This window comes from Vanellus vanellus, assembly GCF_965231255.1.
Source record: "Vanellus vanellus genome assembly, chromosome: 5".
Taxonomy (NCBI): Eukaryota; Metazoa; Chordata; class Aves; order Charadriiformes; family Charadriidae; genus Vanellus; species Vanellus vanellus.
In genome coordinates this window covers 57,480,268-57,493,519 of record NC_138910.1, presented here as the reverse complement: position 1 = coordinate 57,493,519, position 13,252 = coordinate 57,480,268, and the positions used below count along the sequence as shown (strand labels likewise).

The 13,252-nt window shown below is 37.7% G+C and overlaps 1 protein-coding gene across 2 annotated transcripts in view; it reads right to left on the bottom strand.

Annotated features, from left to right (window-relative positions):
• Window positions 1-13,252, bottom strand: part of NR5A2 (nuclear receptor subfamily 5 group A member 2) — a gene marked incomplete at both ends in the record, with an annotated part of 96,170 nt that overhangs the window by 67,604 nt on the left and 15,314 nt on the right. For both annotated transcript variants that reach the window (XM_082483315.1, XM_082483316.1), the window contains one exon: window positions 10,343-10,989. In XM_082483315.1, coding sequence (XP_082339441.1) covers window positions 10,343-10,989 — 647 coding nt within the window. The remainder of the gene's footprint in view (window positions 1-10,342; window positions 10,990-13,252) is intronic.

The window sequence follows — 13,252 nt, the reverse complement described above, 5'->3', positions numbered from 1 at the left end:
TGTTTGTTCATTACTCAGGACAAATTGTGAGACTGCAGTAAGTATTCCCCAATAAATACCAAAAGGTATCCAGGTTAAACAGACAGATGGTGCTGACTGTAACACCAGAATAAAGATACAATTCTTCGTCACATCCAGTGTCACTTAGTCAGGGTGATGTTTCCTGTATTCAGCAAACATGCCAGTAAAAGAATTTCCTTGGCATACAGACAACGTGGAAATGTCCTTTTAAAAATCAGTTAATACCAACAGAACTCATGAGCTAGCTGGAACCATTTCCTATGCTATGGAAAGAACACTTGAATAAGGTTAACCAAGACATTTCACCCTCCCAACCTCCCCATCTATTTCTGGATGTCTTCTTTTGTTCACCCCTTGCTAATTATAGTAGCCTTGCTTAGGTGATATTTATAGTCTTAAAAGAGTTGCCTGACTTGTAGAACACTTTATTCATATATATTTCCTGTGTTTATTGTTGCCTTAACTAATTTTTTTAATTAAATTTACTTGATCTAAGATTTTATTTAGCAACAAATATCAAAGTAACTTTTCTTTCAACAAATGCAAGAGCTGTATTTAGATGTAAAAAGCATTTTTCTATTTCTGAATTTCTGAAAACAGATTTTAGTTTCTTTCCCTCTCCAAGTGATGGGTATGACAGACGATTCCAGAATTAGACAAAATGGAATTTCTTTTTCACCATAAAATGATTATTTGGTATCTTATTTTACTAGTTTACCATACTTTTTTTTTTTTTGTCTGTAATGGTTGCTTTAATGACTGGGGAGTTTCCAAGACACAGTGTTAAATATTTGTTTACCCAGACTGCCCCGATGTTTACCTAACCACCTATAACTGAACTTCTACCAGCTACAGAAGTGGAAAAAAGACATTGAGGATGTCCACCCAAAATTATAGCTTCACTTTCCTACCGGCACCGTATTTTATCTCTTTCTTAGTTTTTCTTAATTCCTTCTTAGATCTGCCCTTTTATTTCTTCTGTAGTTGCTCTACAAATGTGCCTGTAGTGATGCCAATAGCAACAACTTTCAGTCCCTATTTCAAAACAGCAAATAAAGAATTTTAGGGGGAAATTTGGTGCATGCCTTTTGACTCTACTGAAAGCAGCTGGATTTAGGGAAACATTCAAGCAAAGCGTGAAACTAACTGGAGCTTCGCCTTTCAACAGAAACCCTTTCTCCTTCCCTGGTAGCTGCCATCTGCTCAGACATGCACAGGCCAAAGTAAGGGTGCTGCACCTCTGTGGAGGACAAACCCAGGCAGCTACGTTCAGTGCGCTGGAAAATCTCTGTTTTACAGCCAAGCAGCGTTGCCTAGCGGGAGTGGTGAGGGGCAGAGCAGCCCCTTGCAGCTCACTTCTAATGGCAACATGGGGAAGGGGCTGGCCCCTTCCCACGGGGGTGGCTGCTAGAGCCTCTCAGCCACCCAGGTCCTATGCGTTTCAAGGCCAGGGTTGGGTGCCAACCCTGACACACGCCTCACCCTGCCCTGCAGCAGGGTTTGAGAGCCATGCGGGTGCAGAAATACAGGCAGTAGAGTGGCTGTCCTGGGGACAGCATCCAGCCCCATGGGGCACCTCAGGCTGCCCGCCTGTACCCCTTTTACACAGCAAAGACTCAGTCTCAGGGCAGGGAGAGGGAATGTGTGAGAGAGGCAGAGCCATGACCCTTGAGTTAGCTGCTTTGTTAGGGTTTGCTCCCAGAGTTTTTTGCTGATGTCCTGCGCAGGGTACAGCTGCTCTTCCTTACACAAGGCCCTGAGGCATCTGCAGGCCCCACCTGGCCCCCGCCCACAGCACCATTTAACCTCCAGCCAAGGCCCTGGCCCTCCCTGCACTGCCTTACAGGTAAAGCTCCCTCACTGCCTGTGTCTGTACCCTTGCCTTGTCCCTTCAAATCAGACCTTGTCCCTGGCACTTGCAAGGGCCCATGTGAGGGGGGGGGGTGTGGGGTGATGGGACGGGATGGGATGGGATGGGATGGGATCCTGCTGGCACCCCTGGAGCCTGCCCTGGTTCGGGCACAGGGGTGGCAGACTCATGCCCCTCAGCTGGGCTGAGGTGGTGGGGGCTGTGGTACCTGTTGGTTTCAGTGGCATGTGGAGAGCAAGTGTTTCAAGTCAATTTTATCATGTGGTAAGAAAGCATGTTGTGATTTTTACCAACATTAACTCTGAATAAAACTGTGCTTTTTATTCAGAGTTGAAATGGTTGCAAACTTGATAAATAAGAGTTCTCTTATTAGCAAAAAAAAAAAAAAATATATATAAGAAAATAGTTAGTTAAAGGCTGTCCTAAAGATAGTGTTTACATTTCAGCTTGCTATTACCTGCTCTTTCCAGCCACTTTTGGGAAAAGTGGGAGGGATTAAAAAGCTAATTTATATGTCACTTTACTAGAAGAACTGTACTGCAGTCATTTAATAGAATACCAGATTTTGGATGTTGCTACTTTCTTCACATTGGTTGTAATGGAGTTTAAACCAAATGTTTATCATTCACTTGAATATTTCTTGAATTGCACTCAGGTTTAAAATAATTTTTGAAATATTATTTCCTCTTGTACTAAGACTCATCCTTTCTTGAGGTTGCTATTTTTGCATCTTGGCTTATGGGGTGTGGGGGAATTTTATTTCCAGGACATCAAATTATGCTTTGCTTCCTTTTATAAGTAGTCTTGTAACTTGAGGCTAAGAAACCATGATAGCTTTGACATATGACAAAAAAAAATAAATAAATCTATGGCTAAGTTTTTTGCTAGCATAAAATGACATGCTTCCCTGGCAATAGATGGGTTATTCTGTTTTAGAAGTCTGAAAATCTACTTGTTACTGCATATTAGCCAAAGTTTGGAAGTACAGAGATACCAGATAGATGTTTAAGTGCAGTCTGCCTCTTGATTTTACTGCTGCTATTTGAAATTCCATTTTATAATAATTTTAAAATTGGAAATGGAAAAGACTTAAGTCATCTAGTATGTTCCTGTGCCTATATAGCTGCACAATGTGTCCAACCTGTTCTGAGTGATCTTACAATTTACAGCACAATTTGAAATTTCTCAGCTTTAGGCCTTTTCTCTAATAACGAGTCTGATGACTGAATGTTGTGGAAACCATATTATTGGTGCTACTACAGGTAGAACACTGTTCCTCACTCTCCAAGGTCTTTGTTTTGGTCGGACATTGGCTGCCGTATGGTTGTATTTGTTGTTTCATCAAGCTATGAATATTCAGATTTCTTAATCTTTCTTCATAAATCACACTTTCCTCTGTGTTTCTTGTCATTTGTCAGCATTTTTCAGCCCTATTGCTGAGTGGATTATGTGAGCTATTGACTCCACAGCGCTGTATGTTCAAAGATGATCATGCCTTGATCTGGAGCAGCTTCCTCTCCTCCATGAAAGTGTAGAGGAATACCCAATTATATTATAGGGCATCAGCAGTGCTGATAGGAAATCTGTAAGTGACTTCAGTATGACTAGAATTTCATCCTTACCGTAGGTGATCCTAAAGGCTACAAGTTAACAGAATAACTTCCTTAAATCTGAATAGCCTTGATAGATGTATTGAGGCAAAATTTCACTGTATCTGGGAACCATCCAATAGAACAAAAATATCATACAGGTATCATATACAAGTACTGGATCTGAATGATAGACGTATTGTAGAAAACATCTGGGTCTGAATGAAGGAAGTTCTTTTCTTGTAGTCAGGTTTACTCCCTGGTTGTAAGAAATATCATAATTTGCAGGGGGTGGGGAAATGGCTTTTTTTGTGGCAGAAACTTTCAAAAAATTGAGTTCTTTGCAAATGAAGATCTGTCATTCTACCAATAAAACTGTGACTTTCTTAAGCAAAACCAGGAAATATATGTACCATTTTCCAAGAGACTAGAATGGCTTAATTTTTGATACACAAAGTGCTCTCCATCATTTGGCAAAAGGATCAAATCCTCACAGCCGAAAATAACAGTTAAAAATAGTGGTCTGGAAATACAATAGGTTATGTTAACTGGGCATTCACTGTTCAGTTTCTTAGCCAGTACAGCAGTCATTATTAGAATTCACTTTAATATCACTTTGGACTAGCCACAGCATGCAAGATCTAAAGAGCACTATTTTTTCATCTTGCCCTACAGCAATCTGATATATGTTTGGTAACGCACCCAGGTAATCTTTATACTGTCACTGCTGACAATTTTCAAACTTCAATTGGAAACTTACACTTTGAAGGAAAAAAATTAAACTGTAGTGTTAAACTGCTGTTTTGAGTAACAAATGCCTCCAACTCACAGATGAACATGCAAATGTGGCTCTTGCCTCCCATCAAGGCTTCAGTGTCTGCTTCAGGCCATGGAGCAGGAGTGGATGTTGCTATGTAATTCCACATGTCCATACTACAGCCTATTATATCTCTGCTTGTCACTAGTATTAGGATGGGCTGGAGAGCTTTTGGAATTGTTACTTGCTCAAATTTTCTCCAATAATAAGTAAGAAAACATTGTTATTGCATTATGTCTATTCACAGAAACCTGGGTAAGTTTGCTACAGTGAACTGGTGACCGCAGATCCACTCAAGTGGAGAAGTGGCAGCCTTTCGAAAAACCACCTATAAGGACCATGGTTCTTAGTCTCAGTATGATGCTTAACATTGGGTATTATATGGAAAAATGACTAAATCCAGAGTGACTGAACTCAGTCTCCTGCTATTAGAGGTAATAACATCGCATAGCAGAGCGAAACTAAAGTATCCAGTTCCGACATGAATGGCCATAGGAGAATGTCATCTTTCTTATCCCTAGAAAAAGTGCCAGAGGCTTAGCACTGAACAAACTGTTTAGAAAGGCTGCAAAATGACATGCTCGCATGCTGAAATACAGCATTTAGTCACATCCTGTGTTCAGAGGAGAGCCAGAAGAAGATCATGAAGTTAACTTCTAACAGTGTTCGCCTACAAATTTCAGATTGGTGGCAGGTACAATTCCATGCTTCATTAAGCCCTGGTTTCTCTGCTGAGGCTTCTTTCTATAGCAATGATTTGACTATTTGTGAAATTAATGACTCTAAAGCAAAGAATTATTTGGCTGTGTAAAAGAAATGCTTTTTCCTGTCCCCAAGATTTTTTTAAATGTTTGAGAAATATTTTTTCCAGATACACTTAAGACACACTAAAAATCAACAGCAACACATGACAACATATTAACTAATCTGATTACTGATATTAAGGGAAGTCCTGGATCTCAGTTTCTGGCAGCTTCCCTGACTGAAAGAACATTGCAGTAGTTTTATTTCATCAGCTATGTTAGTTACATTTCCTGTCCTGATAAACGAATACTACAAAGTCCAAAAGTACTTCAAGTTATCAAATTGCCTTTGATTACTTAAGTCTAAATAATATATCAACCTTTCATCTCCCTGAAGAAGAACTTTTAAGGTATTCCACTGTTGATATTTTTTCTCAAAAAAAAAAAAAATTACCTTATTTTTTTTCCTATTCTGTGTTAATTCAGTTTAATAATTGGTTTTCTGTAATGTAATTCTTTATTTTCTATGCATTTCTTGATATGTAATTACATAGAGATTGAAATTTGAAAATAAAGCTAATGTATTGAGCATTATATTACTATATCTACCTAAATATGTTTTAAAGAAAAAATTAGAAATTCCAGGAGTTCTGTTAGTCTTATTCACACTAAGTTTGCACTGCTTTAAGAAATAATTTGAAACTCTGCTAATATAGTTGCGCTTATGGGAAATATGTAATACAAAACTACACCTTTTCACTTATTAGCTGCCAAAACATCTGTGTTACCATGTACAGTAGAAGTTCTATAGATAGGGTCCTTTTGAAATATGTGCTTAAACCATTGTTTATTTGAAGGCCACATCTGCAGCTAATATAAGCATGGACAATATTTTACTTAGCAAGAAATCTGCCCCAGAACTGATACAGTCTGACATCAATGAATGGCCTAAATTTGCAAACTCAGTGAGTAGTTCTAGGATGAACTTCTTTAACATGAAGTACACCAGCTCTTCCTGCAATCATTCACTAAATGGGTTTATGCTCACATAGAACTTTGACCTATGACATCCTCACTAAAATAGTCAAATAAATCAAGGTAATACTTTTTGTGAGTCATAAGTTCTTTAGTGCCATTTTTATATCTATCAACATTTAGTTAATTTTCTGATCCTCAGCCAGAATAAAGTATCCTTGAGGACTGTTCTACAGTGCAGGTCCTGTTTTCTTCCTGCCCCAAGCAGAAACTGCTTTCTTTTATGGGTTCAGGAGCACTTAGCTTTGGAAGTAGTTGTTGAATTTTCCCTGATGCAGGCTGATGGGGAAAGACCAGTCCAGTGGAACTGTCTGCATCCTTTCTTGGGGCCAGGTAACCTTTGGACTCTAGAAACTCTTGCAATATTTTCTTTTTAGCTTTGTACAAAGACCTTTCACCTGACTAAGACAGCTGGCTACAAATCTAGCATCCCCAGGGCATTCCTGAGTTTTCTTAGCTGAGGATAAGATGGATATATCTTACTTTTATATTTACTGAGCTTTCAACAACTCCAGAATAGCAAACAAAGGCCTTCGTTACTATTAGTATCATTGTGAGTCTGCTAGTAGGTTATCTGCGAATTCTTATTTCATCTGTAAAGATGTGTAAAGAACTATACAGAAACATTTCTCATTATGAATAAGCAAGTAATATGAGATGTCAAAACCCCAGAATTTAGGATGTATTTACTAATTACAAAGTATTCTGACTTCACAAGACAGATAGGTATGTTTGAGATTTTAGCAGGTGTTAAATTCAAAGTGGATTGCCACTGCTGCTTTGGATCTTACTTTGATGTTATTAGTAATCCTAACTAGTTTGCTTCATTAATATTTCCATTGATTTCTGATGTCCAACATGAAGATGGGAGGATCTGCTCCTTAGTAAATATGAGCATTAGCCTTAAATTATATGCTTAAATCCACACACAGGTCAAATTCTGTAAAATGCAGTGTGCGTTGTAGGTAGTTTTGCCCAGTCAATATTTTTACCTTTTACATGCTTACATGTATAAAACATTCCAAAAGAGACGTTGACAACTTGTAGAGCAACAAGTGAGAAGATTGTGAAAAGCATAAGCCGATAAATGCTTCATGAAATAACGTTTTAAAACGTTTGTTATCACTTGAGATCTCTTTAACAAATCAATTTTTCAGCTAAATGGGAAAAAAAAAAAAGAGAAAACTTAAAAATTGTAGTTCACTGGTGGGTTTTTGTTATTATCTCTAGGGTAAATGTGGCCTAAACCACTAATGGAGTGGGACGGCGTTTTTTTATTATGTCCCCTGCCTTTTCTGTCCTTCCTGAACTCTATTAGCTACAAATCTCTAGGTGTAGCAGAAAGGAAAATGTTTGCCCTTTATATGAGTTGGAGAAACAAATGTGTAAGACTAAATTTAGAATGAAGTAAAAGGATACAGTAAAGAATTGCAAACATGCTGTTTAGTAACTCACAGCCAGTTGTGCAAGGCATCACTTATCATGACAAAATCATGATGAATTTCATACAAACCACATTTGTCCTTTTTTAGTGTTTAATTGAGTAATTTAAAATTTTAGTCCCAGAGATCTGCTAATGCATCCATCTTATCTGAAAGATATCTCAATATTTGGTTGTTAAGTTTAGACAAGTAGGAATAATAGGAAAATACCTTCTCAAGCAAATACATACTTCTCAGCTATGTATAGGTAAGGAGTTAGCTGTTCTGAAAAATGTAGTTGCATCTTTATTACAATTGTTTTTTCCCTTCCTTCTGCATTTAAAATCTCTCTGTCGTATCCTTAGGGTTTTTTTTTTTTTCCTTTCGCACAGGTATTTATGTTCCACGCAGCAATCTGAAATAGCTGCTTTTGCTACCTTGATCAGAAGGAGTCGAAACCATGGATGGATAGAAGAGAGCAGTGTTCAAGAAAGGTTTGGAAACCCTTTGTTTAATTTTGATTGTCTCCTCTCAGGTGCAAAGAGAGATGGTGTTACCTGGTGCTGTTAACAAAGTAGAGTCTGATCTAAACATGTTTTGAGCACCTCACTTTTTTGAAGTTGAGAAGCTTTAAGTTCTTAGTGTTATGTGTAATCTCTCTCTAAATATTGGATGTGGATGGATTTCTAAATGTGTTGTTATTGTTCTGGAGTGTTGTGCAGTTTAGTTGATCTAGTCCAATTAAAAAAAAAAAGCAAAATAGAAAAAGATCTGGATATGCCAGAAGATATGAAACTGACTCTTAAGTGTCTAGGATGCAAAGGGTACAAATACTAAGATGAAACCAATGCCTTGTAAAAATTTGTGAAAGTCTATATATATTTCTAGAATATATGTTTCCAGAAGTACGTATGTACATGGTAGTGTATATATACATCCAGAGCTAGGAGAAGTTGTTCAGCATTTTCATGAAACGAATTTCTGCATCTTTTGTGTCCATACTAGTAAACATATGCTAGTTAATTAATATCTTCGAAACTGAGGTTGGAGGTGAAGACCATCTCTAAAACTATTCCCAGTATGTTGAAGGCTTATAAAATCTGCCGATAGATTAAGCTATGGAACCACAAAAAGTAAATGTTGCTTGAATATGTTTTCATATTCTCACTTCAATCGTAAATGGAATTTTAGGGCAGATCATAACTTAAAAATTCTTACACTGAAGAGTATCTTGTTCTGCAAATCTCAGTGATTTTTAAAATGGTTACTCTAGACTAAAGTACACCCCAGTGTATGGGTAGAAAGATCTCGTTCCTGATATTTAGAATACAGTCTACTGGAAATGTAACATGTTTGCAATTTTCATTTTTAAATTATTTAAAATGGGTAGCTTGGCTTATAGCTTACTATAAAATCATAAACAACCTAGACAGCAAACAAAGATGTGACAGTCTCTTCCTCTCTTTAATCCATTTTCTTTTTCCCCTTTTGAGTAAACTTCCTTCTTTCTCTTTACATAGCCTGAGTTTTTAATGGTTCCTGCAACAATTCTCATGAAAAATTGGCCAGAAGCTGGAGTTGTATGTGCAACATATACAGTGTGCTTTTTTTGTAATCAGGCTTTATTTCATGTGTCTGCATCGTTATGTTTATGACAGAAATACAGTTGTGGCAAGCATCCTGACTGCAGCCTTTTAATGGGATCTCCCTTCTGTGCTCTTGATTCATGTAGATTCAATTCTCTGTGAACTTCTACAGTAATTGTTGTATCTGGATATTATATTATTTTCCCTTAGCTTGACAGTAGTCAGCAAGAAATTATGGGTGGTCACAAAACTTCAGATTTCAGCAGCAAGTAGTTGTGGCAAAAACATCTCTGTGTAACAGAGATTCAGCAACTAGCAATATAATAGAGAGCTTCAGATGTGATTTGAGTTCATCATCTTGAGGGCTTTTTTGAGATAGAAGATCTTTTATTCCTTACAGAGCTAATTTCTGTATCAAGACAGTGGTTAAAGACTGCAGTTTATCTCTAGTGCCTGATTGCAAATTTCTGGCTTAAAATTTCAGACCTGACCACAACAGACCACAAAATTGCCTTAACAAAGAGTCTGAGAAATGTAAATGGGGGAATTTCTGGGCACCAGAGAGCTGTGCATGAGGACTTATTAGGTGTTACAACAAAATTAAGAGCCTAAAGGTCATTGTAGCCAGCCTAGATTAAAGGAATCCCCCATGTATCAGTAGTGATGAGAACCAAAAGGAGTCCTTAAGGTATCTTCTTCCTCCTTGTTACCTGTTCAGTGTATACCCTGCTTAGGATTCAGCCTTCATGGTTAACTACACACACGAAAATGCACAAACTGTATCCCACTGAGAAAGTGAATATTCCCAATACGGACTTATATAAGGATGGACAGAAATGACATTCCTCCATATGTTAAACGAGGTAATGAAATAATTACATAAACGAATGTAGAATGGTGTAACAGGCGTGCTTACAACTCTGAGTACAAGCCAGACAGTGAGCAATACTGACAGGGAAGGACTCAAATTTATGCAAGGCCCTGTGGAGGTTAACAACAGTTGTGATAAATAGTAAAGTACAGAAGAGCTGAACTGAAAGTTGAATGTCTTTGCTACAGCTAATTACAGGCTCAGGTGGAAAAAAACTACAAGTTTCCCATCATAATAGTCTGCGTACTTCAGGCCAAATAAATTAAGAATGAGAGGCTTGGGGGAAAAAAAAAAAGATAAACCGTACTTTCTTGCTTGAAGTACAACATTGTAACAAATGTGGTTTTTTTCTTGATTGAATGATAATATAATGTAAGATTGTTACCTACCTTAAGTTCTCTAAAAAAGATGCTACTCCTAGCCCACTCGACAATGGAGAAGAGGGTTTGGTCAGCCATTTTACACATAAGCCCAAATGTGTTGAGCTTCTCGTGTTTGCTTCTGTTGGCTTGCTCTTGTTGCAGATATGCCATGATCTTAGCTTGGACTTGCGGCTCATCTGGCTCACATTTCAGGAGTTCCAATATCAGATGTGGAATACTTGCTGGCGAGCTTGTTTGATAACTATCCATGTATGAGTAGCCCATTATTGACTCTGGTGAACTAGTGTAAGGGTCAGGGTACTCGGACTTGATAGCACGGCTTGGAAAATGGCCATAGGTTTGGTAACCTTGCAAACTGCCATGGGGTGGCATTGTCATACTAATTGGAGAGGTTACAAAGGGACTTCTGTCATAGTCTGTAGGAGGCAAGGCAGTATGGTTCAGAGGTAGGCCTTTGGAGGCAGAATGGATGTTCTGGATTGCAGAGGATATTGTCAGGTCAGTCGGCATTGCTTGGATGACCTGAGTCATGGCTTCCAGTTTAAGTCCATTTGCGCGAATAAGAGCTTTCTTCTGCTGCTTCAATGCCCTGTCTCTCTTGTACATTGGTCCAAACTTGTTTCGACCGCCACGCATTCGGTCAGCTCGCACAGCTGTCAGGGGAGAGGAGGAAGTAAATCATAATTAAAACTGGGAATCAACATTCTTTAATGAAACATACATTAGTACACAGCAGAAATGTAAAAATGTAACTTTTTTTTTTTCAAATTCAAAGTAGCACTTCTATTCCTAAAGAAAAAGATTTATTTTGACTTAAAAAATGTCACTTTTTTCTGATAACTTAAATATCACATGCATATATTACTAACATAGAAGAACTTCTTTTTACATTGATTAGGACACAGGGACAAACACAATGGTTGGCTACAGGAATTTCACACCTGCTATGGGATCATGTGGAGATCTCAATGTATATTTGGTTTTATGTCAAGCTAATATGTCATTAAGACACAAGGGCTGATGTCCAGAATTTGTCTGAGACGTATCCAGTGGACCACATTGTCTCATTATAATCATTCCATTACTGCCTTCCACCGCAGCAAAACATCTGAAATGTAAATTGCGAAATGTTCAGTAGTCACAAAGGGGAATACGTTTTTTTCCTGGCAAAAAGGAAATATTTCCTTTTGGTGATTCTGTTCAGGTTGCTGTAAAACTTTGAGACTTCTAGTTAGCTGAACAGCTCTACAGAAATGTTTAGCTGCAGTTGGAATGTGCAGAGAGAAAGCTGTCAGCTTGCTGCCTTCCACACAGAAGGTGGAAGTGAAACAGAAACTATTGACACTGTTCTGGCTTGTAATATCTCTGGAATTAGAAATAATTAAAACAAATCCACCTCAACAGCTGCCTTGGGAGTCATACTGGTGGTCTCTGTCACAGCAGTGTCTGTCACCATGGTATATATGTAATGGACTAGCAAGGAGCTCTCACCAAGCCCACCTTGCCCAACGGCAATTAGATTGAAAGAGGAACCTTTGACAGCCTGGTGACATGTTGAGACTGCTGAGATTGCTGGAGGTTAAGTTCTTGAGCTTTTTATCTTAGGGATTAGTAGAACATTAAAAATTTATTATGAATGCTAGATACGCATAATACTGTACATTATCATAAGGACTTTAACGTTTAATGATTTTTTTGGTCCATGGTAATTTATGAACTAGACTTTAAGGCTATATATATCGCTATCAGGGAAATACACATATAAATGTCACAAGTATTCACAATTATGGAAGCACATGTTCTTCCAATTTTCTAAACAAAAGAACAGAATTTGTATGGATGTGTGGATAAGGAAGTTTCTAGAGTATCTTTAAAACTACAGGAACTTTGCTTAAATTTGTAGTAAAAATGCTGCTGCTAATATTGCTGTTTCATGTTGATTTTGAGCAAAATGCAGGAAATTACATTTATCAGCATGGTGATTATTTTAATTAACTTTAAATCTATATACATAGTATCCTCCCAGGTATTCTACAATTAAAAACTGTGAGCCAAATTGAATTAGCAAATGCTTTCGTATAACTCCTATAGAAATTAAGATGAACTGCATAAAATCACAGAAGACAAAATTTGGTCCTGTACCATTGTCTGCAATTGAGAGGAGTTAAAAGTAGGAGTAGATAAATGTATTTTATCCTTATTCTTAACGTCAGTGAGAAACAGATTCCAAATATCCTATTACTGTACTATTTGAATTTGGAAGAACATGCGGTGATTCAGGATGTTTAGTGCAGTGTGTCAGTGCTAACTCAGTCTTGTGGGCAAACAGAATAGTATTGAATCCATCAAACTGCAGGAGGCTGATTTTTCTGTCTATCTTCAGTTGTATCAACAGCTTTCCTTTGCCAGACTCAGGTGATTGGGTCTTATCCTTTATGGTTCCCTTAATGGTTTATGGTTGCCCTCCTTGGCCTGATTTTTCCTGGTTAAGCATCTAGGGTGAATGCCATTTCAGTACAACTGTAAGATCAAGGAATTTAGGAGCTTGTCCTTGGTCAAGCAGAACTCTCATTTGCTGTGAAATCTGAATTTTAATATTTTATATATCAAAGTTAGAATGAACTGTGTATGATTCTCAAATTCCAGTTGATGATAATTTTGCATTCGGTTATCTCAAAGGGTATTGTACACTTTTCATTGTTCTCTGTACATGAGAAAGTGAAATGAAGTCCAAAAGTATACTTCAAAATGCCTTATTCTCTTTCATTTCTAATGGCATCTCAGGTGTAGCATCACAAAATATAGGACACAACTTTAGAGATTAATCGGTTCCTTAACCCAAAGGCAAGTCGGTATGAGAAAAAAACCTCTTATTTTATCTCTTTTCTGCCTTATTGTCAGAAGAATTTATTTCAA